The sequence below is a fragment of the Strix uralensis genome, chromosome Z, assembly GCF_047716275.1.
Source record: "Strix uralensis isolate ZFMK-TIS-50842 chromosome Z, bStrUra1, whole genome shotgun sequence".
In the NCBI taxonomy this organism is placed as follows: domain Eukaryota; kingdom Metazoa; phylum Chordata; class Aves; order Strigiformes; family Strigidae; genus Strix; species Strix uralensis.
In genome coordinates, this window is record NC_134012.1 from 17,799,785 (window position 1) to 17,824,030 (window position 24,246).

General features: G+C 44.0%; 2 protein-coding genes across 8 annotated transcripts; one reads left to right on the forward strand and one right to left on the reverse strand.

The window, feature by feature from the left end:
• Positions 1-1,370: 1,370 nt before the first annotated feature.
• DNAJA1 (DnaJ heat shock protein family (Hsp40) member A1) lies at positions 1,371-11,219 on the reverse strand. The gene is made up of 8 exons (XM_074855283.1): positions 10,958-11,219; positions 10,590-10,767; positions 9,359-9,463; positions 9,036-9,263; positions 7,516-7,630; positions 4,609-4,724; positions 3,946-4,046; positions 1,371-2,655 (listed from the first exon to the last, which is right to left on the reverse strand). The coding sequence occupies exons 1-8, from the start codon at positions 11,087-11,089 to the stop codon at positions 2,437-2,439; spliced, it is 1,194 nt and encodes a 397-aa protein (XP_074711384.1). The 5' UTR covers positions 11,090-11,219; the 3' UTR covers positions 1,371-2,436.
• Positions 11,220-11,421: 202 nt separating this feature from the next.
• Positions 11,422-23,021, forward strand: APTX (aprataxin). 7 transcript variants are annotated; one of them, XM_074856304.1, is made up of 8 exons: positions 11,422-11,546; positions 12,697-12,833; positions 13,755-13,801; positions 16,220-16,540; positions 18,050-18,109; positions 20,843-21,069; positions 22,270-22,373; positions 22,674-23,021. In XM_074856304.1, exons 2-8 carry the CDS (start codon positions 12,704-12,706, stop codon positions 22,826-22,828), a joined length of 1,044 nt encoding a protein of 347 aa, XP_074712405.1. In that variant the 5' UTR covers positions 11,422-11,546; positions 12,697-12,703; the 3' UTR covers positions 22,829-23,021. The 7 variants fall into 7 exon arrangements, with proteins under 7 accessions (XP_074712405.1, XP_074712403.1, XP_074712408.1 ...); XM_074856302.1 differs by lacking the exon at positions 11,422-11,546 and adding an exon at positions 11,811-11,964; XM_074856307.1 differs by lacking the exon at positions 11,422-11,546 and adding an exon at positions 11,830-11,867.
• The last annotated feature ends 1,225 nt before the right edge of the window (positions 23,022-24,246 follow it).

The following is a 24,246-nucleotide window of genomic DNA, read 5'->3' on the forward strand; positions in this document are numbered from 1 at the left end:
CTGTATCCCACACAGAGCAACAAGAAATCACAAGAGTCTTATTTTTCAGTGGCAGAACACATTTTGCTGCTTGCCATAGCTTTGATACTCAGAATATCATGAGAAAACTTAAGAAGCTTGGAAGAGTCCATATGTTATACTCAATATCCCACTTGAAAGTCTAAGTGCTGGGTCCTCCTTCTTGCTACCTCTTGCCTTCATTTGCTAGCAGTTTTTGCTGAAGGATTACGCTACTGCTGTCAGTGTATTTCTTTGGGACATAGCATTTATGCCAGTCACCAGCTCATTTCAAAGCAGAATACTAAACTGGTGGTTACTGCTGCCCTTCCTGCATTACTAGACGCATCTTTCCCTGGGCTGCTCTGCAAAGGCTTCTGGAGGCTTCTGGTCAGCCACCGTCATAGAAGCTAGACCTGGTCTATTCTCTAGACTAGCTGTGCTGTCATCAAGCATGAACCAGGATTGGCCACCATGGTCTTCAGAGTAAGTCAAGAACAGAAAAATTACCTCAGCTCTGTTGATACAGCTATGGGTGTGGTGAAAGGAAAACCAGTGTCCCTGGGAAAAAAGGGGTATGGAATGTTTTTTATATAATAGAGTCATCTGAAGCAAAACAATATCCCATTGCCTCAAGGCACTGCACTGAGTTTGGTTTGCCCTTAGCAGTTTTGATCCAGTGGCTACAGAAAAAAAAGAAACAAAGGTGCTACTGAACTGAAAACAAGTAGCATATTTTAGTTGAAGACAGTTCTGCGGGTAGGATTCCTTTCTGTTCCTCTCCTTGACTCAGCTAACTGTCTTAAGTGATAGAGCAAAGGCTCCTGTTGGTCACATTTGTACAGCTCACTGACGAGCTCGTCCAAGTAGAATTTGGAATGACACTTTGCATACCGAATTTTATTCCTGCTGAAAGAAAGAAAAAAAAAAAAGCAGGTGAAACACACAGGGGATTCCTATTCCGTAGGTACCTGAAAGGGAACTACATTTGAGGTACAAAAACCATGGTACCCAGCTGCCTTTATAAATTAAAACCTGTAATGCTCACAAGAGCTAAAGATGTTTTCTAAGACTAACAATTTCCAGATATTCAAGTTACAACACACGTACTGTCACATAGCCGCTATTTCCAGGAAGAAAAACTGACTTCTTTGTGACACTTCTGCTTCAAAGCAGTATGAAAGGCATAAGCTCTGTCCCAAGCCAGATGGTAGAACAAGACTAAACTACCGCACTAGAGGTTAAATCTGGACCCGTCTTCTCAGCATGTTTTCTGAAAGAAGTTTTTTGCTAAGATTTTTCTGTGAATAGCTGTCTAAAAAGAAGGGGGTGGTGTCTTTAAACCAACATCTGGTCTAAGAAAAGAGGCAATGAACAATTTTGTAATTATATTGGAAATGCTTCATCTACAATAATTAGAACATTCATACAGAATTTTCCAGAGTCAGCTTAAAATAACGCACACAATACATTAACTTCAGAGCATCCTAGATCCATCAGTTGGTTGTATTCACTGACAGCGACTTTCTCATCTGCAGGTTCACGTTTGCCCAGCAACAGGGCTGATGCCGCTTTCCATGACACACCACTGAGGGGTATCTGATTTCAGTAATCAAGGTGGAAGTTAAGTTTCACAAGCCAGCAGGCTGACAGATTCCAAACTACATCTGTGCTGATAAAGCCTGGAGGTTTTTACTCATGCACGGTAGCAAAGGAAGCTCCTGCAGCAGCCAAGCAACCACTGGCTCTGTAGGCAGTATGGTGCAAGACAGCAGCCAAACAGTAGTCAGCAATGAACCAAAGCAAGCTTCACATCTAGCTCCAGGGTCAGGACCAAAGCTGGCAGAGGGACTATTTGACTGTAACTGCAGTAGCTTTGGAGAGCTTGTGGATTGTCTCACTTTAATGGGCCTGTGAAGACTGACCACAGCCATGTCAGCTTCACACTGTGTGGTTGTATTAGAGCCAGTCCCTATTTAACAAACACCAGTACAAGCCCAAAACATTAACATGTTATCCTAACTGGTACAAAACTTAACTATATCTTACCATGAATTATAAGTACTTGTGCATACTTATATTAACAGAGTATAAGATCTAGAATTCCTAAAAAGAACACCACAGAATCTTAGTTTAAGCCTGGGCAATTGCACACATACAGGAATTACAAGGCTTGGAATAAAAGACAAGCAAGTAAGGGAGTTTTCTTGACCAAGAGGCAGGGTGAAGTGCAATCAACTTCATTTGAGCTTGCATCCTGAAGCTTTATATAAATTGCAAAGTCAGTTTAATTATTTAGTTTATTTCTTTATGCTTTTAGAAACAACTATGGCTGGATAGAACAACAAATAGCAGGAAGGGAGCGTGAACTGCTTGTAGTCCTTCACTCATCCACTAATGCATACAAAACAAGCATCACAAAGTTATTCACTGGCCCATTTACGATGTCTGACATTGCACACCGCCTCTAGGGTGATGCTCATCATCCTCATAGACTTCTCCGTTATAGTGGTGTCTTCTTTTTTGAGATGGATCAAAGTCCACTAAATCCACTTGTTCCATTTCCTCAGTTTCTTCTATTTCCTGCCTTGTAGGTAGCAGTTTTTCAAGTAAAGACAGCTTATCTGAGGAGAGGAAGCCACTCTCTGGGAAGTTCACCTGAAAGCAAGAACTCTGGTTACTCAAGTCTGCCTGAATTGGTCTTTTTCTATCCCACTACAGGTCAAATATCTGCCAAAGTCAGCTTTATCATCACAGTTGACTTAAACCCAGTGCTTAAAAATAAAAAAAAAATCTAAGTCATTAGGCTATTTTTTAATGCCTGTGAGAAACTAGCTTCTAATTCTGGCACCTTAACCAAGTCTTAGCCAACATTTCTTCTGTCTCAAGCTGCCCTCCGGAATCACCCTAGAAGCAAAGCACAGGATACATTAACATTAGCCATATGGTCGCATCTCCTCTAAAACCATAGCAGACAGTGCCTGCTGCCACAGTTCTCAACATTAGCTTCTCTCCAGAGAAGAAATCAGCATCTTCCAGCCCAATCCTTTGCTCCAGCACAGGGGAAATTACTAGTCCATCACGACGATAAAACATGATGAGAGAAACTAAAGAACATGTCAAGCTGCCGTGGTTTAAACCCAGCTGGCAGGCAAACACCACGCAGAGCCACTCGCTCACCCTCCCCTGGCCCAGGGGATGGGGGTAAATTGGAGGGGTGAAGGGAGACTTTAGGTTGAGATAAAAACAGATTCATAATTGAAATAAAGTAAGAGAAAGTACAAGCGGGTAATGCACAATGCGACTGCTCACCACCTGCTGACTGATACCCAGCCCATTCCCGGCTAGCGATCCCGAAATACCAAGATCCAGCAATTGCAATCCCAGAAGCGAGAGACAACCCCCTCCTTCCTAGCGGACCCCTCTCTATATACTGAGCATGACGTTACATCAGATGGAATATTCCATTGGCCAATTTGGGACCAGTGCTCTGGCCGTGTTCCCCCCCAGCTTCTTGTACACCTGCACACGGGCAGGACATGGGGAGTTGGAGAGTCCTTGATCTCTCATCAACAACTGAAAACATCAGTGTGTTATCAGCATTCTTCTCGTACCAAACCCCATACTGAATCCAAAACACAGCACCACTCTAGCTACTAAGAAAAATGAACTCTATCCCAACCAAAACCAGGACAGAAGCAAATGGAAATTCCAAGCTATCTGAAGAAACTATTCTGGTACTTAACATACTTTCAGCACTGAGTGCTTCTCTTTGAACTGTAATTCCGTTTGATGGATTACATGTTGTCACCACTGTCAAAAACAAATACCAAACCACAACATCTGATAATTGTTATCTCTTCTTGATTGAGGTAATGCTTAGAGGTTAGATTTTGGATGGATATTCAAGTGCTGAACTGTGACATGGAAGTAAGTTGATGCACTTACCCTGAATTCTATGATCAGACGTCCTTTTTCATATGGTCTGCGATAAATTGGCATACCTTCATTCAACACACACTTAATAGCCCCATGCTTGACAACCTGGCCTAAAAAAAAAAACCAAACAAAAAAAACCAACAAACCACACCAAAAAAAGGAATGGATCCATGCAGGCAACAGAAATAGCTGTAGTTTTTAACTCCCTTGAATATTTATGTAACCTTCTACATTGTGTTAGACAGCTACACCAACATGTAGTAGTCTAATAGGGACTTACTGCCAGGTTGACATCTACATTACATTCTTGTAACCTTGTTATGCTTCCCAGAGGAAGCATACTTACAAATTTATTAAGTGCTCCATCAGTTCCAAGGCTGAAAAAGTGGTTTTCAGAGACCCACGGCCTTCAAGTCTCATGAGGTATCCTCAGGATACAAGTATGTCCATGAGGTAAGGTCTGTTACTATATCATGCAAAGAGAAAGTTACTGCTGACTGCTATCCAAAAATCCCTTTTTATTTAAAGATTTGTGCTGCAAAGACTAGGAAAAAAGCTTGATACCAGCATACATCCCTTGTGCATCAAGATGGGATGTTTCTGTTCCTTTAAATTTCCAGCTTATGTTCACTGTTTGCTTGGACTTCTAGCAGAAAGCAAACCAACACTTACCAGGATGGGAGGTAATAATAATAGTTCTATTATCCAGCGTTGTGATAGGCTTTTGAAAGCCACACAGTGCTTCAACCAGTTGAATATCCATAGACATCAGAAGGTCTTCATCTCGTCTAAGGCAGAACCAATCAAAAACAGTTACAGAGAGGGAGAAGCAGTAAAAGGACCATACCAAACTTCAGTATTTACCTTGGCAAGGACAATAAAGCTGCAATTTTAATAGAAGCACAGGCAATTAACTGAATATTGATGCAGCATCTCAAGTGAGCAATTACAGGAATGATATCCACACTGAGAGCCATTACTGATCAAGTCTAGCTATACAAGGTGTAGAAGTGTTTATTGAAAACAAATACTGCAAGGCTGTGAGACAAATTGTAACTCCCCAAAACAGGGCCTAAGAGAAACAGGACTGCAAGAAAAAACAGCCTGAGAGAGGTAAGGGATGGGGGAAAGCAGAGGCCCTCCGAGCAGAGGAACGTCTCAAACGCTTGCAAGTAGCAAAACTATAGTGACGGGGTGGATAGTGTGGAGTTTGGAGCTGATAAGGTGGCCTGGATAGCACAGGATGCGGCTGGAGGAGGGAGCCCTGTGCAGACAGGATGGTTCTGCTCTGGTGCATCTTGTAAAGTTTCAAGGGCCATCTGTCTGGTGAACGACCTTTGCTTCATTATCCACAAAATGCATATTAAAGTCGACACCCCTGCACATGTTAATAACGATTAACAAGATCATGCTAATTACATCACCCCATGAAGCACCTTACCCCTCCCCATCCATGGGATATGTAGGTATGTGGGTTGACCTAGGGGACGGACCCAAGGAAAGTGGGTATAAATCGAGGCAGGGTGAGGAGTAGGAGCAGGAAAGAAAAAAAGAAGACATGAAGAAGTGAAGAAGACAGATGCATTCCTGATGAACTTGGACTGGACCAACGCAGGAACCCAGGCTGGTGATCTCTATTTCTCTATTCTATTGCCCTCCTTTCCTTTTTCTCTTTTCCCTCACTACCATTAAGTTATTGCTTGCTCTAACTCTTGATATACTTAGCCAATTATTGTGTATCCTATTAGTACATTGTGGGAAGTTAATAAATGTCTGGACTTTGAGACCTGTCTTAGCATTGTCCACTCCGCTGGGGATTTATGAACCTGAGTCACTTGTCTCCCCTGTCTGAGCAGGACCTGACAAAGGCTCACTTGCATCCACTTTCAGTTGACTGCTCCTTCCCAATTCTAGAAAAAATTTATCTCTCAGCCTCCTAAACATTGCAACTGGGACAATTAATACCTTCCTTTATGCAGATTAACACTTCCTTAAGTGCATCAGATAGCTTTATATTACTCTGTTACACTTGCTTTCTGAAGATCTGGTACTAGGTAAGTCCGAACAGATGATGGCTACTCTGGGTTATGACGAAAGTACCATCTAGAAAGCACTAAGAGGTATCAGGAGGAGATAATGTAATTGTTTTAACTGCCTATTCTGACTTCAGTATGGCAGTGCTAGCAGTATCTGGATGCACTGCATAGTCAAGGGCTACAAAATCCTCCAGCCTATTCAAAGAATCTAGTTATTTCACTCACCCTGTTTTAAAGGTCTCTGGGAGAAGACTTGCCTGAAAAGTTAATTTTAGACTCTGACAGGAGAGGGGGAACATACCACGTGTCCCAGAGCAACATGACCCCACAAGACCAGTTAACATTAGGGGTTATCTAAGGACACTAGCACTGAAGGCAGTAGGCAGAATGATGGACTGGACAAAAATAAGCCAGTGGAGTTGCGACTTCCAAGTCCCAGGTAACCATGCAAACAGTTTGTCCCAAACTGTCCCTTTGGCATAGGTGATTCAGTATCTGGTTTCACTGTAAGTTAAGAAAAATCAGCTGAGTAAGCTTATCCAAAGCAAAAAGAACTCATTCTTAGCCTGCGAGCTTAGCGTTCTTTGGCACAGATTTCTGGCACCAGCTTCCAGAGCTCAGTACCATATAGGACAGTCAGGCAGACCAGCTGCAGGTTTCCCAAGAACCTTTGACTCACTGTTCCTATTTACAAGTACTTATCAGTGGTTGGTTTTGAGACAAATCCTTTCTCTAAATCCACTGATTCCTTGTTACTGCTACGAACAGAAGCAGTGAGACACCAAGCACAACACATTTCTGCATGATGCCCAGTGTTGCTTTTAACTGGACCTAAATGTACTGGACAGACTCATTCCACAAACCGTAACTTGAAACAAGGAGGCTTGCAACACCAAGTAGTACCATCCAGTAACATGAAATATTTGAGACATGGTCAATGCTGCTTGAGTCACTTTTGCTTTCGCAAGAAAGAACAGACAGGACTGATTACCCTGCCCAGTGCACTCCGGCAAGAAATGGAAGTGTGGGAAACCACCTTTGGTCAGAAGGGTGCATGCTGTATTTCAGTAAGTTTGTCATAAATAAATCCCTGAGCAAAAGTGAACACACTGTAAGTTTTCTGTGCCTTGAAGCCAAGTGGGCAATGAACAGCCTACATGAAATGGTAATTTTCTGAGGTAAATAATGGAATGCTATCCTAAAATATCACAAATATTCACATCTATTAAGCAAAATCTCAGGATTTTAACAGTTTTTAAAATTTGGGATTTGTAAACTCAGTAACTGTAACTGGTTTTGTTTGCCTGCCATCCCCTTCCACTGTCAAAGCTCACATAAGAATATCGTGTGCTACTAAAACACGAGTGACTGGTACTAGTTGTACCAGCATTCCTGCAAACCTCAGTGCTCTCTTGGTCACCCAAAGTTCTAGCCACATATCCTATCTACTGGTATTTTCAGTAGAGAAAAGGTGAGTGGTAACCAAGGAATCACACAGACAAGCATCTTGAGAGTTAATACAAAGAACTTCCAGAGTTTTTACCTTGTAAATAGAGAGTGGTCTTTTTGATCCAAGACAATAATGATGTCCCCTGGCTCTAGTCCTGGCTCTTGGTCCCCTTCACCATGGAATGTTATTTTCTGACCATCCTTCATTCCTATTGCAGAAAACAAACACATATTTTTTCATATTTTTAAGTGAAAAACAGCAATAAAAAATACTTTTATAGGCACAAGCTGGTACCAGGAAATCTCTGGATCTTTAAATTAGAACATCTGGACCTTTCCTTGAAGCACTCAATTTTTTTTTTTTTTTAATCCACTGACAAATCCAACAGTGGTGCTAACCTCAACTATGTCAAGACTATTAAGCTTAACTGTAGTGAAAAACAGCCACCTGCCAAGATAAAGTCCTCAAGGGAAACATTATCAAAACTGCTTTCATTAGATGCACAAGTACTAAAAAAAAGAAACACTGCATGCAAAATACATTCTGAGAACAAGTGACCAAGCAGCTTTTATAAATCTGCAGTTTTAAAAAAATATGTAGCAGAGCTACTTATGAAACACCATCTCAGTGCCTGCTGAGTGCAAGAAACACTCTCCCCAGGATTGTAACCATCACAGAAGAAACCCATTTCACCCACACAAAACTCTCCACCATAAATTCCAGCTGTCTCATGCTAGCCTACAGCAAGTTTTTCTATAAGGAAGGGAAAATAAACTCTTCTCAGTAATTTCCCTGTTTAAAATGTCAGTAATATACCCTACTAGTCCTCATTTAATGCTACTGTAGGATTTTCCCTGTTAAAAATAAATCCAGGCATTGTATAAGGTGTGCTTACACATACCACAGTTGCAAGTGATAATCAGGCACAAGTCTGTAGAAGCCATGTGCTTGTCAGCTTGCTCTATCTTACAAGCTGCACTACAGAGACTTCTCCCACCAGCTTTTGAGCAGCCTCCTCAACAGAGATGCATTTAACACTCAACACTGTTGCGTTCACCAATCACTGCGAGGGTTTGTGTACTGAGTTGCATTTTGCCAGGCAAAGACTCCCTGCACTGAGCAGTGCTGTCAGGGTTGCGTAGCAAACAGTTCTAAGCATGAGAGGCTTAGCACTGTCTCTGCACCGTATTACTATAGCAGACCTGGTTCCCCTTCACACTGAAACACAGTAGAAGTGATCGGAGTCTGCAGGGAAAACTTATTAGTCAAGTTAAGCCAACAAGTGATGAGTTTTATTTTAATCTGTCCAGCTACCTGATCAAGACTCAGGCTTATGACGTTGCTCAAAAATAACTCACCGCTTATAATACTGCAGGTTTTAGAATTAATTCTTAGTTATGTGCACAGGTATTAGATGCAAACAGAGAAGTAATCAACTTTCTCTAAAAAGAAGTCTACTTTTTAAAGGCAGCAACAGGCAATTTTGCTGTATATGTATTCAGCAGTGTTACTCACCAAATCAACACCATGCATTTGCTGAAGCTTCTGTTTTAGTGCTGCAAAGTCAGTAAATACATCCAAGTTCAATACTTCATCTTAGTAAGACATCTCACCTTTGTCAATGTGAACTTCTAGTATCTTCTTCTCTCTCACAATTTTTCTGCCAGTGCAGCTCTTACATCGGTCCTTGGGGCTGATACGCTCCCCATGCCCCTGACACTCCATACACACAGACTGGATTTGTTGCACCATTCCTGGCCCAATCTGATGAATTCTGATCTGCATACCTGTTCCTCTGCAATTAGGACAGCATTCTACTGCACCTTTCTTACCACCACGACCTGAGAATGAAAATTGGAGACAGATGGTTATGTGCTGCCAGAAAAGAAACCCAAAAACTTTAGAAGCAACTTGTGTTTATTTCAGCTTCAGTTACCTTCACATTTGTCACAGATAACATTCTTCTGCAGAGCAAGTTTCCTTGTTGCACCATTGTACATATCTTCTAAACTTACTGACAACTGATGGACCACATTTTTGCCTGCAAAAGAAAACAGATATTTACTCAAGTTTGAAAGCTTGGTCTCCCAAGTAATAGTAAACTTCCCATGTCACTATGCTCAAGTCATGATAAACCAAGTATATGAGCTTTAACACCCTGTTTTAAAATAGCTTTATCTTGTTTTGCTGGTATTAGTCAGTAACCCCTTCCTATCCGATCTCAAATTAGGTAACAATTCTAATGGCTTTGTCAATAACACTATTCTGTTAGAGGTAATCAGTAGAATAAGCTTTCTATGAAACAATAACAGAGACACTTAAGTTTTATAACACAGGACTTCAATTTTAACCCAGTGACTGAACACATCTCCTACAAGGAAGCGGGAGACGCTGTCTAGAGTAAGCAAAGTACTTTCTTCTTCTCACCACAGGACTTTCTGGAAACTGAATTGAGTAATTAAATTCTTACACTCAGGAATTAATTAGAATTCCAGCTACTGTAGGCTTAATTTTGTGAAGAATACCAAAGTTCTGGCTTACTAGGCATACTTTGATAAAACACTGTAACATTTTAACACAAACCCTTTTTAATTCCCTTTGTCACCAAGTTTACAATAAGTGACGGGGTCAGCACCACTCTTAACCAGTTTGTTTAACACTGGAGTCCTTCTCAGTGTAGTTAACTGGACTTTAATTTCTGAGCAGTATTTTACTGCAACTTCAACTCAATTCCACTGAACAGTACGAGAAAACAAAAAAGTTTCACACACCGAACTTGATTTAGCTATTTTATTTAGACATAGTTACTTATGGCAACTTAGTTTAAAAATTTTTAAGCTTTGTTACCGTTCTGTTTCCTGTTCAGCCTAACAGCAGCTGGGCTTACACTCAGCTAAAGGCTTTCCAAACATGAAATCTGGTTAGCTATTAACAAGAGACAATACACAAGAGACCAAACTACCACACTATGAACCAAATGCCCTCCCCTCCTTGTTTCAGGTGTTAAAGGCTGGAAACATTGTCTCCCATTTTGAGATCAAGCCTGTAACTTCATTTTAACGCTGTTTAAAGCCTTACGTCCACAGCATTCCCCTCAGAGACTTTAATCGCGTCTACCACAGCGATTATGCTATAAAGCCTAGGAGTGCTGGAAAATAGCACGTTACCTCGTCTCTCTCTCTGCATCCTCCCACCGCCGCCAAAGAACATGTCAAATATGTCCATCGGTGACCCGAAACCACCACCAGAGCCACCCTCTTTGATGGCCTGCTCGCCTCCTTTGTCATACAGGTCCCTCTTCTTTGGGTCTGACAGTACCTCGTAAGCTTGGGAAATCTGCTTAAACTGCGAGAAACATACATCCTGTCTCAGACACCAGTGCCTTGAAAGCCCAAACAGCACCCCGGCGAGCCCCCAAGAACCCCCGGCCACCTTCCCGCTCTCCCCAAACCCTCCCCAGCCGGACCCCTCATCCTCCGTGTCAGCACCCCCTGGGGCAGGCGGCCCCGCAGCCCCGTCCCGTCCCGCCGCCGACCTTCTCGCCCTCATTGGGGTTCTTGTCAGGGTGGTACTTGAGCGCTAGTTTTCGGTAGGCCTTCTTCAGCTCCTCAGCGGAGGCGTTGGGCTTCACGCCCAGCACATCGTAGTAGGTAGTCTCCTTCACCATGGTGGAGGGCGGCCACTGAGCAGCGGGCAGTCCCGCACACCGCGGCGGCTGCTCGCCCAGCGCCGATCGCGACTTTTCTGGAAAGTTCCGAGCCGGTCCCGCATCCGGGCGCTTTTGAGCCGGCACCGCTCCGCCCCGGAAGTCCCGCCCTGCCGGCCGCCACGCTTTGGAGCGCGGGCAGCCAATAGGGGTGGGAGGCGGAAGGCGGCTGGCCAATCACCGCCGCTCCCCGCCGGCCGAGGCAGCCCGCTGACGCCACGCCCGGCGTGCGCGGGCCGCGCCCCGCACTGCGCCTGCGCCGGGCGGGCGGCGGCTGAGGGCGCGGGGGCGGGCCTTGCGTGTCGGCACTCTGCCGCCGCCTCGCGTTGTCCGTGTGCACCGGGCAGGCGCTACCCCCGGTACCTCCTGCGCACGGCGCGGGGCCGTTCCTTGCGGGGAGGCACCGAGCCGCGGGCGGGTACGCAGCGGCACCTCGTCCGCCGCCTTTCCGGCCCCGCTCCGCACATTCTACCCCTCCCCCCGGGGGGGCCTGGTACCGCCGGGCGGGGTTCCCGCGCAGGCAGCCCGGCATGCCACTGCGCCTGCGCCGAGCCCCGGCGCGCGCGGGCCGGGGGCGCCTGCCTGCTTGGTTACGCTGGGCCTGCGCTGCAGCAGCCCATTGGCTGGGACAGGGGCGGCGCGGGCGGCCCGCGCGCGCGGCGGGGGCGGGGCGGGGCCCGGGTCCCCTCCAGGCCGGCGGCCTGCGGCGGCGCGGGCCGGTGGCTGACGCCGTGCGGCGGTGGAACAGGGGCGCTCCCGGCCGTCCGCATCGGCTGTGGGGTGCTGGCGGCCGTGGCTGTGTGCGGGGCCCCCGCCCGGGTGGTGGGGCATCGCGGGTAAAGGCGGCGCCCTGAGGCGGGGCGTGTAGTGAGCGGTGGAGGGGGCCCGTCCTGAGGTGCAGGCCGACGGGGCGGTGCAGCTGGGTGGGACGGACTAGCCCCTCGTTTTTCTCAGTGTGTGACAGTGGTGGGTTGCTTTCCACCGGGATAAACTCACCACAGAGTTGAGATTAGGAGCGTTTAGCCCCAAGCACCAGGCGGAGGGGAGGATGCGGGATCTTTACTGTCCAGAGTCAGGTTGGTGTAAACTTGAGGGCCCGGTTTCGCGGCATGGTCCATCTGCAGACTTGCTGCATGAACCACTCCCCCTCCCTCACCTTCTCGGTCTTCAGCCACTTTCTTTATTTTGGTGGGTAAATAAATCGCTCAGATCAACTCTGATTCAGTGGGAAACAAACCACTTTTTTTTTTTTTTTTGTGGGTGGGCTTTTCTGTCAGATGGAACTGTTGATCCAATTGATTTTTCCTGTATATGATCCGTGGATGTGAGAATATATGGTGATGTAGAAGGAAGGAAAATAGGATTGCCCTTTTAAGAGCAGCTTGCGCTTAGATCATGCTAGTGTTAACGCTGTGCTTTGCCTTGAATTTCAGAAACATGAACCCAGTTAGCAGAAGTGACTGAGCTAATGAATGGGCTGGCAACAGAACTCCTGGACCCCCTTCCACAGGAGGGTGACCCATCGGGAAGCTGCATGTTAGTAACATACTCTTTCTTTTCCTCTACAGCACAGTGATGAGTGTGTGCTGGCTCGTGGAGAAAGAGAAATGCAGTCAGCGAATGAAACTGCCACACTTGGAAGCAGTTGTAATTGGGCGTGGCCCAGAGACTGGGATAACAGATAAGAAGTGTTCACGGCAGCAAGGTAAGGTTTAGCTCAAATCCCACTTTCTACATGCAACAGCAACCAAACTTGTGAAGATACAGCATTCTTGTATTTGGCTAAATTACAGTGAAGCTAATGGACCAATGTTTTGGCCTAATTTCTAAGCCTGCTTTCAGCAGGGTCTAAAAGGAAAATAATTTTTTTCTTGAAATTGAAGCAGGCTTTCCTTAGGCTTGCTTCTGCCGTCACTGACTTATGGTCCCCTTTCTCTCGATGGTCCATAGCGTTGCCTGGTTCTTGGAAGTCATTGTTCTTGGAAGCTTTTTTTTACAAGCACTTATGGAGATCTCTGGGTCCTAAAAAATCAGAGGAGACACCTAATAACAGGCTTACCTTCGTAAACTAAGACATTGAACCTTAACATGAGTCCCCAGGCCCGCAGTCATGTTCCGCTGCCTAATGTCTTGCTTTGTGAGTGGCTCTTCATCTTCCTAGTCTTCCACCAACTGATTTTTAATATGACTTTTATTAATATGAGTTATTTTATAGATGCCCTGGCAGAATATGTAAAAACATCTGTGGTCTATAAAATACTCCCCTTCACGTCTTTCCTGCCTTATCTTCCCTCTGGACCACAGTGAGAATAGCAAGAATGTGTAGAAGACTTCCACAGATTTCACCTTTATTCTGCTGGTCCATGATGTGAAATACATGCAGTAATTTTGCTGATCCATGATGTGCAGTACTCAGGTGTGGCTCAGTGTATGGGTTGGTTCCATTTTACCTGTGGTCTGGGAAACAGAGGATGAGGCAGAAGTATTCTTTGTGTACATTCACAGAGATCAGCTTCAGAAGGTAGCAGATCTTAAAATACAGGAGTGTTTTCTGCAAGAGCTGGTTGAGCAGAGTTCTGGCCTTTTTATTTACACTGTTTTGTGATGCTTTGTTCTTTCTTTCCAGTTCAGTTAAAAGCAGACTGTAACAAGGGGTATGTCACAGTCAAGCAGGTATGTTTTTAAATGGGCGTACAATATTTCTGATACTAACTGGGATGGTTGCTGTACTTAAACTCCACAAATGCTGCAAGTGATGATTCTGATCACCGGGTCTGTAGGGCCTGAAGCTGTTCTATGGCTGAGGAGAGCATAGCAAGTGGCCCTTAGAAGGGATCTGCCTTTTTATTTTGTTTACCTCAATGGAAAGACTGCACTAGTCTCAGGCAACCAGGGTTGTAACATCAGGGAATGCTGTTGTGAATCCTCAAGTTGTTCTTCCAGGTACTATGGGAGATTTTGCAGTTCTTCCCCTAAACTTGCTGATCTGCCTCCTGATCCTTAAACTTCTAAAGCTGAGGCAGCCCTTCATTTTACGTCATAATTGGTTCTTGTGTTAATGGGACTGAGCAGTTGTGGAAGGTTTTTGTTTTGATGGCTGATAAAGCCAAAGGTGTGGTCACCTCTGGGATGGGATGGGATGGAATGTGAGACAGCACTGAAGGCATTCTCATGTTAGTAACTGGATGGATGTAGGCCTACTCTCTCATACTTAGGAGGACCAGTATCCCTGAGATAGCATGAAGGGAAAATTCTCTGGCTTCAGTGCTGGAGTGTGTATGTGTGCCTGCAGCATCAAGCATATGTGGACAACACATCAGCGTCTTTTGCCTACTGAGAAGTAGAGGAGTAACAATCTTCTGTCAAAATGCCTCCAGAGCTCAGTAAGCACAGGGACCCTACCAGAATCTGGTGGATCTGGCAAAGATCTCTCAGGCAGTTTTTCATAGAAGTCAGCCTTAGCCACAGTTTGAATAATGTGCTAATTGAAATCTCAGCACTGGGAATACTTTCTGGCAGTGGGTGCTAGCATGTTTTTGCTGCCTGCTCTAGAGTTGCTTCCCAGGTGATTTGTGTGTGGCACAGGGTTCCAGTGACCAGTTGTGTGGTAGCGTATTGGCCCAGGGGATGTGAGGTGTACTTGACTTGAGTGAAACTGCAGAACTGTAGACTGAAGAGATCCTGACTGGGATCAGGTGGGTGCTTCGTCACAGTGAATACCAAGTGATGAGAGGCACAGTGCTGTCTTGCGAAGCAGGCACGTATCTCAGTGACAAAGCTCCAAAAACATTCTGTGACAGAGTTTATCAGTCACAGGGAAGAGCTGTTTTCCTAAAGCTTGTTTCATGCATAAACATTAACCAAAAGCATTTTGCTGAAGATGGAAACTCCTAATTTCACTAGGGTCACCCTCATTCATGATCAGGCAAAAGTCATCAATCAAGCAGTCACTGTAGGTTGCCCATGTCACTTTGTGTTACCAGTTATGCCTGAGACAGAAAATGTATTGCTTTTCAATTATCAGCTAAACTTCAGGTAGCTTCTCAGTCTTTAAAACACTGTTTTGAGGGGAACATTATTTTAGAGTTGAAAAGAGCTATAAACTGATGCAGTGAGAGAGATAAAAATTTGACCTTGCTGTCCTAATTTTCCACTAGAACAGAATAAATAACAGAGCTGCTTTTGTGAAAGTATAAGATGCAAAATGAAAATAAAAGTATTAAAATACAGATAGGCTGGTATATACTTTGCACAAGCTGAGGTGGACGGAGAGGTTTAGCTTTTCAAAGGAACAGGCAGGTTGTCACCATATTTGAACAGAGTCTTCTGTGGGCTGAAGTAAGGTTATCACATTTGGCTTGGGAAATTAAAAAGAGACAGGAGGAGCAAGGAGTATATTCCTGTGTAAAGGACTCTTCTGGGGGCTCAGAGATACCTTTTTCCTGATTTCCCCCCACCCCCCGCATGAGAGGGAGTGTATTGCAAGTGTTAGCAGTGGGGTATGCTTGGTGAGCCAGCGGTTATGAGCCTGAACTCCTGTTTCTATTGAAATGAGCCAGGGGACTGTGCTTGTGTATTTGAAAGCAAATGTGTTGAAGTGACAGCATGTGGTAGAAACAGAAAATGTAGTAAAAAGGAAAAGAAAGAGAAAGTAAAATAATTTGAAAACAGGAAAACTTCTGGGGATGATTGGACTGAATATAATAGTTGTTATTATAAATTATTGTTATTAGAAATAATTGTTACTAAGACTGTTATTTTAACGGTTGTTTAATAGGTTGTGAATTTTTTTTGAACAAAGCGCGGCACAGGTCTTGCTGTTACTCTGTAGTCAGCTGCCACAGCACTGTCAGGTCCCTGTGACACCATGCTCCTGAGGGTTGTGTGCTGACAGCTGTGATTGCAAGACTGGGACACAGAGAGGTGTCTCCAGCACTGGACTTCCCTGGTCCTCTAGAGCGGGTTGGTGTGAGGAGGGGGTGCAGTGAATATAAAACGCATTTGTGTTCCAGGATAGTGATATTCCAGGACAATGAAGTGGTAGTTACAACATCATTTGCTATTTTTTTTTCCTTTTTCTCCCTACCAAAGATAGGAGTCAACCCAACTAGTGTTGATCTCGTGACTATTGGCAAGGATGAAGAGGTGAAAATGAAGCCAGGCCAAGTTCTGCATATTGTGAATAAACTTTACCCCTACACAGTGCAATTTGCTGAAGAGTCAGGGAAAACTATTACAGAAACAGAAGAGAAAATACAAACCGATGAGGTGCCATGTGAGGACTCCTGCGAGAATGATGATGTAGAGCTTGTGCCCAGAAAAACAATGAAGATGGAGGTGGTGGGCACACAAGGCAGTTCTGCAAATCCCAAGCTAAGCAATACTGGTGTATCTCCAACTTCGAGCAAAAAGGCAAGTGTATTGGTATTAGTACTTGTGCTGTTTCTCCTGGGGTAGTCTCCTCCATCAGGGCTTTGGTCTTTTACTTTTGTAGGTACTACTGCTGGGGAGATGTCTCAGGTGAACACAGATCCTCAGAGCATTCACAGCATGTGAGCTGACATGCACTGAGGCAAAGACTCTGCTCCTGACATCACTCAGGTCCTGAGAAAGTTACCTGGGACCCATTCTAACGTGTGCTGGGGGGTGTGTGTGCAGGGGCTTGCTTCTGGTGCCTGAGGATTTAATCTCTGGTTCCTGCTGCAGTTTCTGCTAGAAGAACAGTTCACATGATCTCAGTTTAGCTGGAGTCACACAAGGATACTGTGATGGCTCTTGAGATGAAATCTGCTGTGTTACAAATAGAGCAGTGGTTATCTAAAAGCGTATGCACAAGAGAATGGAACAACTTGACCCTACTTTTTTTTTTTCCTTAATTACTCTCCCTCCCACTGCCACCTCCGCCTGCTTTGGTCATTACTTTTGGTAAAACCATGTTTAAATTAATGAATGTTACCAGCAAAAAAATCTTTTGAAAGGGAGTTATTAGCCCTGCTCACATGGACAAAGTAAAAGACTGCTTAGTGCATCTGAAACAATGCAGTTGCTGGTGGAGAAGGCACAGAAATAAAACCCCTTAGGACAAAATTTCAGTCCCAGGTTGTGGTGGATTGACCACTTCATTTCTGAATTATATTTCTGGTTATATTAGGGCCAGATTTGTGGTGGTATGAGTAGGGAGACAAGACAATTCACATTGTTTCTCTGCCAGCACTATTAATAATTAAACATCTTCCTCTATAACAATACGATGAAGCTCATCGTTAATAATGCCTGTAAAGGGATCTGAACAGATAAAACATCTGTTTTGAAAAAAGTGCACTTGAGACACCTTCTGTTAGGTGTTCAGTAACCAAGTTAAGAGATCTCTGCTAGTGTTGGCTTGATCTCCTATGCCTTTCTTGTTTCCTGTACAAGCCACTCCTTGCACAATATCAAAAAATAAATGCATCTAAGAGTAGGGCTGCACACCACAACCACTTTGTTCTGTGTAGAGCAGCGTGTGGTAGGACAGTTAATGGACATCCTTGTACTTCCTTTGGCCCTTGTATCCACAAAGCAGAGTGTATTGTAGTAAAATAATCTGTCATCAATAATAATCAAGGACTGTGCCATAACATATGTGTGCAAATTATTAAATTCAAACAGATCTAGAACTCCCATTTGGAATTTGTTAAATTTCCAAACCTGGAAAGAGTTAACTTTGAATCTTAACAGTATCTTGTTAAAAGTTTTCAAAAGTAGCTTTGTGGGGGCAGTTGGAGCAGATGTGTTGGCATTTATAGAAAGGAGGTAATTCAGATGTCATTCAGCTGTTATTTTATTGCTGTATGCTAATGAAAGTACTTAACTGAATGCTTTAAAACATTTAATCGGATTCTTAATTATCTTGTAAATTATTTTTTTCTTTCTGTGCTTTAGGAACCTTTAGGACACTGGAGTCAGGGTCTAAAGAGCTCCATGCAAGATCCAAAAATTCAGGTGAGAGCTGTACACTGTACTTTACAGTAGTTCCTGTTTAACAAAGTTGAATGAGCTTGCTTTCTTCCTCTTACAGTTTAATGATCTGATTAACCAGTGGAGTACCGCATAAGGACTGAATTGTTCTCGCATCTCTCCCTGTAGCAGCATTAATTTGGGAGTTTCTACTATACTGATTTTGCAGAATGTCATTATCTTAATTATCTTTGAGCTCCCTACACTGTGCAATTTGCCCAACAGATTTCAAAAAGGTTGTTGCGAGAGCAGGCAAGTGGTACAGTTGCTTTGTTTCCTCAGGGAAACCAACTAAAATGGGGGTGTAGTTTGAAGCTGAGCAAGTAGCAGAGGTTCCTGTTTTCTGGCAGTCAGCGCTGCCTTGTTTCCAAGCATGGTGCAGTTCCCTGGTTCCCAGCAAACTCTTCACTGCAACACCTCTGTGCCAGCTGACAGGATGTGACCCCTGTCTCCTCCTCCACCCGGTTTCTTTGTACCAACAGGAATTTCCTGGGTGGTTTCTTTTAACCTGCAGATGCTCCAGATGCACCTCCCTCCCCCTGCTTCTGTGTGGCTGCATAATGGTTTTCCTTGAGCTCTTTTTTTGTTGTCTACTGCGTGCTTTTCTGGAGGTCAGACTCAAGATGCAGAAATCTGACAAAGGTCTTCGTGGCTGCACTGTATACATACTTTCTCATTACTGTATTCTGAGAGAGCCCTGAGAAAATCTTCACTATCCGTGTATAGAAACTACTTTCATTTTATTTTTAAGTTAAAGCAAATATATAGGCAGCTCCTTCTCAAAACCAAGCTTTTTAGCTCAAATCCAAAATGGGGAGAATGATCTCCATCAGTATTCCACTGTCTGGCAGGGTAAGGCCTGAAACTTGGGTCCATTTAGCTTGGGTTTTGGCTGGCTGGCTGCTGCATGTCCACCTTAACAAGAGTATGTGTTCAGGAGGACGAATTTCACAGACACCTGTGATACCTGGTTCTTGAAATCACTGAATAATTTCAGTTGGAAAAGGCCTTTGGAGGTTACCCTGTCTGACTGCTTGCACTCAGCGATTGCCCCAGTCTTTGTCTATTTGAGCTATTTCCAAGGGCAAAGATCCCACAGCTTCACTGGGCCCCTTCAGTTGATGAACACCCTCAGATCACCCTCAAGCTGAAAATAATTTCCTTGATAACTAATCAGAAGGTCCCTGTTTCTTGATTATTTTTTTTTTTTAAATTCAAGTCTAAAGTGTTGAGTAAGAGAACTGGATGCCCATTCTCCTGGTGGTGCCAGCAGCTTCAAATGGGTATATGGGAAATGATAAAGCTATTGAAATACTTGCTTACTTTTTAATCATGAAGCTTAATCTTCATCCCTTAAGCAGAGTTTCATATAGCACTTTTCAAGACAGTGCTTTCCAGACCCAAAAGCTAACCTGGTTTTAAAACTGTTCTTTGAATGTTAGAACACAAATAACTGTTTGTGACTTAGTGTTAGCTTTATTAGTTGTGCTTCTGAACCAAATATGCAAACAACAGACATCCTATCTTTGCTTTTTAATCAAATATTAAATAAATGGCAATATTTCTTTCTTCTGAAAACACTTGATCATGATCCTGTTCGCACTGGCTCCATATGCAGACACTGATGTGTGTATATAAAAATATGACAGCATCAACCAGTCTTGCTGCTGAAAGAATCAGTCCTGTGATTTATGTGCTGATAAAATTTTAATCTTCGTTCATGTAGAGCAAGACTGATCAGCTCTGTATATAAACACATGACAATAATTAGCAAAGATGACAAAGACATCATCCATCTCTCACCAATAGATGCAGTGCTAAGAGATCAGAGATGCAGAACACAGTTCCTGCTTCTGAACCTGACAGATTTTTATTGCCAGGGGCAGGTTACCTGCCCCCCTGTTCTCCACCTGCTTTGCTACTGTTTCTCTTCATCAGCTGCCTCCAATTGTTGCAAAAGGCAAAACAAAATGAAAACAGGGAAAGAAGGGCATGATAGATAGGAATCTGTTCTTCTGGTGAGTGATCTTTACAAAGTAACACATTGGGTAGCACAAACTGAAATAGCTCAGACTTGAATGTTTTTGTAACACTGACGGAGGTCTGCAGGGCTGAGCACACTATTTGTAGCACCTCTGAGACTTGGGTTTCACTCCAGAAATCTGCAAAGGACGAGGCCCTCCAGTGCACTTCTGTGTGCTCTATATGGAGCACAGTGCTGTGATTTTTCTTTCAGTGACTGCAAAGCTTGAATGTAGCCTGATGGAAGTAGTGTTTCCTAGACCTCACTGGTATCTGAATCCAGGTGATTTTCAAGAGAGTTCATATTCACATGTAGCGATGGTCAATTTACTGCTATGTCAGAATAGAAAGCTTTTTCCTTAAAGTATATAAAGAGGGATGCTGGAACATCTCCCCGTAGCTGTCTGGTGCATGGTATGGAAGTGGGCATGTATCCTGGACCAGCTTAGTTCCAGCAAAAGTCCTCCTTGAAGTGGAATGCTGTGCTGCTTGATATTTCTTTCCATATAGTAATCTTTCCTGGATTTTTTCCTGGCAGTCCCAGTTGCACTAGCAACACGTATGTGTGCTTAGGGACTTCTGCAACCACAATAGGACGTGCAGATGTCTTACAGCAAAATCCACTAAATATAGTGCTTATAGAAATAAGATATTTAACTTTCAATCAGTAAATAATCTAGCTATTTGTTTTGCAAGGTTTACAAAGATGAAAAGACTGTCGTCATCAAGGATAAATATCCCAAAGCACGTTACCACTGGCTTATCTTACCATGGGACCCCGTTTCAAGCCTGAAGTCAGTCACCAGGGACCATCTTGAGCTCCTGGAACATATGCATGCAGTTGGGCAAAAAATGATCGAACAGTGCCCTGCCAGAGAGAGTCTCGAGTTCAGACTGGGTTACCATGCTATCCCCAGTATGAGGTAAGACCTACATGAGTCATCAGGTGGGGACCCTGTTCTCCCAGTTATACAGATTTGGGGCTAAATCTGTAACATGATCTGGCATTGCTAAAGTACAGCTAATCCTCCTTGTCCTGGTTTAGCCAGGATAGGGTTAAGTTTCCCCAGCAGTGGGGGGAAGCTCTAGCTGGGTTATTCATATACCATGCTGATGTCACCTCCGGGCGCCAGAGCACCAGAGCGGGAAGAATCGGTGATCACGTGGGTTTGTGCAGTTGGTCCTCTCACTGCTGTATCGGTACGTACCTTGCTCTGTTCATTGTTATTACTGTTATTGTTATTGTTGTTGTTGTTGGTTGTGTTGCTGTTGCACTGATGTATTAAACCTCTCCTTATCTCAGCCCTGGGGCTTTGTATTTCACTCCCTTTGTGGGGGAGGGGCAGTGGCTGTGTGGTCTCAGACCCCGGCAGGGGCTAAACCACCACACTCCTAAACACTACAAACAGGTCAGTGTCGTCCCGTGGATGCAGCTGTGCACATGCTGCTGTGTACATGCCAATGGGCTACAGGGGCATCTGGGTCTGGTGGGAAATGCCTCTTGGGTTGCCCTAGCAGAGCTCTGGAGCTGGGGCTACAGCATGCGGTACGCCTGTGGCCCAGTCCTAGCGACACAGGCAGCGTTGCCAGTGGGCAGGTGCTAGGGCAACCCCCTCCCAGGGCGCCGGGCTTGGATCAGGGAGGCTCTTAAGCCTATCAAGTCCTGCCTGATCCTGATCAAAGATTTGAGTCTTTTGTGTAAGTAGGTGCTGATCTTAGAGCATCCAAATGCCTGTGGGTATTGCAGTCAGTGTTCCTAAGTTGTTCTCCAGTTCTTGGATCAACTGATCAAGTTGCATTCAGGTACTTTACAAAGTTTAAACCTTTGGTTTATTAAAACCCCTGTCTCTGCCTTTCTGGAAGCACAGTATAGACTAGTTAGGGGCCAATGGAATATTCAGACTTGTGACTTGACTGTTCAGGTGAAACGCTTGGCATGAGGCAGGGCTTGCAGAACAGACTGGGTTTCTTCTGTCGCAGGACTATGGGTCAAACATGGTAAGACTGATCCCTAAGGCTGGCAGTCCGACTGCTGAATCATGTTTGCAACTGATACTACTGCAAAAGAACTTTGAACATTAACATTATTCTTCTTTCTTATCTATGTAATATATTTGTTTCAGTCAGCTACATTTGCATGTAATCAGTCAGGATTTTGATTCTCCAGCACTGAAAACCAAAAAGCACTGGAACTCTTTTACTACAGACTACTTCTTAAACTCTGAAGGTAATCATTAGAAAAGATATTTCATAACATACAATCCTGGTTGTGGGTTCTGACTTTGGGCTTTTTTTCCAAACAAATGTGTAAGCCGTAAATTCTATTGTAGTAAGTGAAAGGTTGTATGTAATTTGAAGTATTGGGGAATAGCACTAAGTAAAAGTCAACTGAATTTTGTGACTGGTTTAAATTAGAATGCAGTGATGACGTGCTGTGCATGCGAAGCAGCGCACAGAGATTCTGCAGTGTCATGTGTTCCATGATGCTACATGGTCCAAATAACTCTGGTCTCTTATTTTTTTTCAGATGTGATAGAGATGGTACGAAACAAGGGAAAAGTGATGGTGAAAGATCATGTCTCTGAACTTCTCAAATTGCCCCTCAGATGCCATTGTTGCAAACAACAGCTGTCCACTATCCCACAGTTAAAGGAACATCTCAGGAAACATTGGCCAAAATGACTTTGCAAAAAATCATCTTACAATCTGTCTTCAGATTTCAGGCTAAAACAAAGACCTCAAAATGTTAGTGGACATGTATGCTTTTTGTTAACTGGAATGTGGGGAAAAAGTAGCCTGGAAACAACAGCATACTAACTTTGTAATAGCTTAGACAAAAAAAGCCCCATAAAATAAAGTGACTTCTGAAATGAAAGGTGTGTTTGCAGCTTTGTTGTGGTACTGCCACACTAATCTGTATGTCAGCTGAAGTCTGGAAGAAGTGTTTGGTTTAGATGAAAGGATTTATTTTCTCTCAGAAGCTGAGGCACATGAGCCCAGATCTAGGTTTCCACGGAGAAAGTAAAGAAACTATTACTTAGACATCTTTCTCTTGATGTGTTCTGCCCATCGCTGAAGTTTCTTTCAAGTGGTAAAGTTGCAGAGGCTGGTGTGTCTGACAGCAAAACTGTCAAAGAAATGTACTGAGAGTGCATGGGAAGGAGCATCAGCAACCGTGTCCCCACTTCACTGTGCCACACCATGGTGTGAAGATTTCAGTGCTGCTGAGCTTCCCCTTAGCTGTGGAGCAGGCATCGCCCCTCAGCAGGGTGCCAGGGTAGGCGCTGCTCAGGATCTAAGAGAGGCAGCCTATCTTTTTTGTGTACATAGATATATTTAATAATTTATAAAAATACATGTAGAATAGGCAATGACTAGCTTTACTGCTCCCCAGAGTAATAAGCTATCAAGGTTTGCAGTTGCTTGGCTGTGTATGTTGAGATAGGTACAGTAATTGTGTGGTTTAATGCTGCCCTGTTTCTCCACATGGGGATTGTCGTTAGCCTCTATCATCTGATTGTTATCAAGGTGTGAACTCCCAGATAGGCAGCAGCAGAGTAGTAGTAATAAAAATCTGTTTCTGCATCCAGAACTGATTTGCAGGGTTCAATTTCATTCTAAGCCCAGCTTTGACTTGTTAAGATGCCCTCTGGGTGAAATGGCTTTCAGTAAAAGAGCACACAGAGCTTTTGTTATAGAAGGAAAAGTGCTGTTCATAACTTGATAATGTATTCTGTGGGGAGGCGGTGTCCTCTTCTGTGCCCCCATGCAGCAGCGTGTTATCACACACACTCTGATGGGGCAAACAGTGACCTGTTGCTGCTGGAAAAGAACAAAGATATTCCTATAGTGGAATGGGGGACAGTAAGGGTGGGGGGCTTGCTGTGGCCTAATTTCAAACACCAGTCACACTTTAGTTTTTGCTCACATTAATATGCCTTAATTTAGAAAGTAAAACTTAAAAAAACAAAACCAAAACAATGACAAAAGCAAAGCCAGCCTAGGGCTTCACTCGACAGTCAAACTAGGGCTTGATGTGGCTGGCCCCAGAGGTGAAGCAGTGCTAATGTTTAGCAACAGAACTATTTTGGACCAAGAGC

Excerpts from the sequence above, each read along its gene's own strand:
- DNAJA1 (XM_074855283.1), bottom strand. The coding sequence starts at position 11,089 with ATGGTGAAGGAGACTACCTACTACGATGTGCTGGGCGTGAAGCCCAAC. Across the intron at positions 10,768-10,957 it reads ACCCCAATGAGGGCGAGAAG|TTTAAGCAGATTTCCCAAGC; the intron begins GTCGGCGGCGGG and ends TGTTTCTCGCAG. Across the intron at positions 2,656-3,945 it reads GTCTGATCATAGAATTCAGG|GTGAACTTCCCAGAGAGTGG; the intron begins GTAAGTGCATCA and ends TCTTGCTTTCAG.
- APTX (XM_074856304.1), top strand. The coding sequence starts at position 12,704 with ATGAGTGTGTGCTGGCTCGTGGAGAAAGAGAAATGCAGTCAGCGAATG. Across the intron at positions 16,541-18,049 it reads CTCCAACTTCGAGCAAAAAG|GAACCTTTAGGACACTGGAG; the intron begins GCAAGTGTATTG and ends TCTGTGCTTTAG. Across the intron at positions 18,110-20,842 it reads TGCAAGATCCAAAAATTCAG|GTTTACAAAGATGAAAAGAC; the intron begins GTGAGAGCTGTA and ends TTGTTTTGCAAG.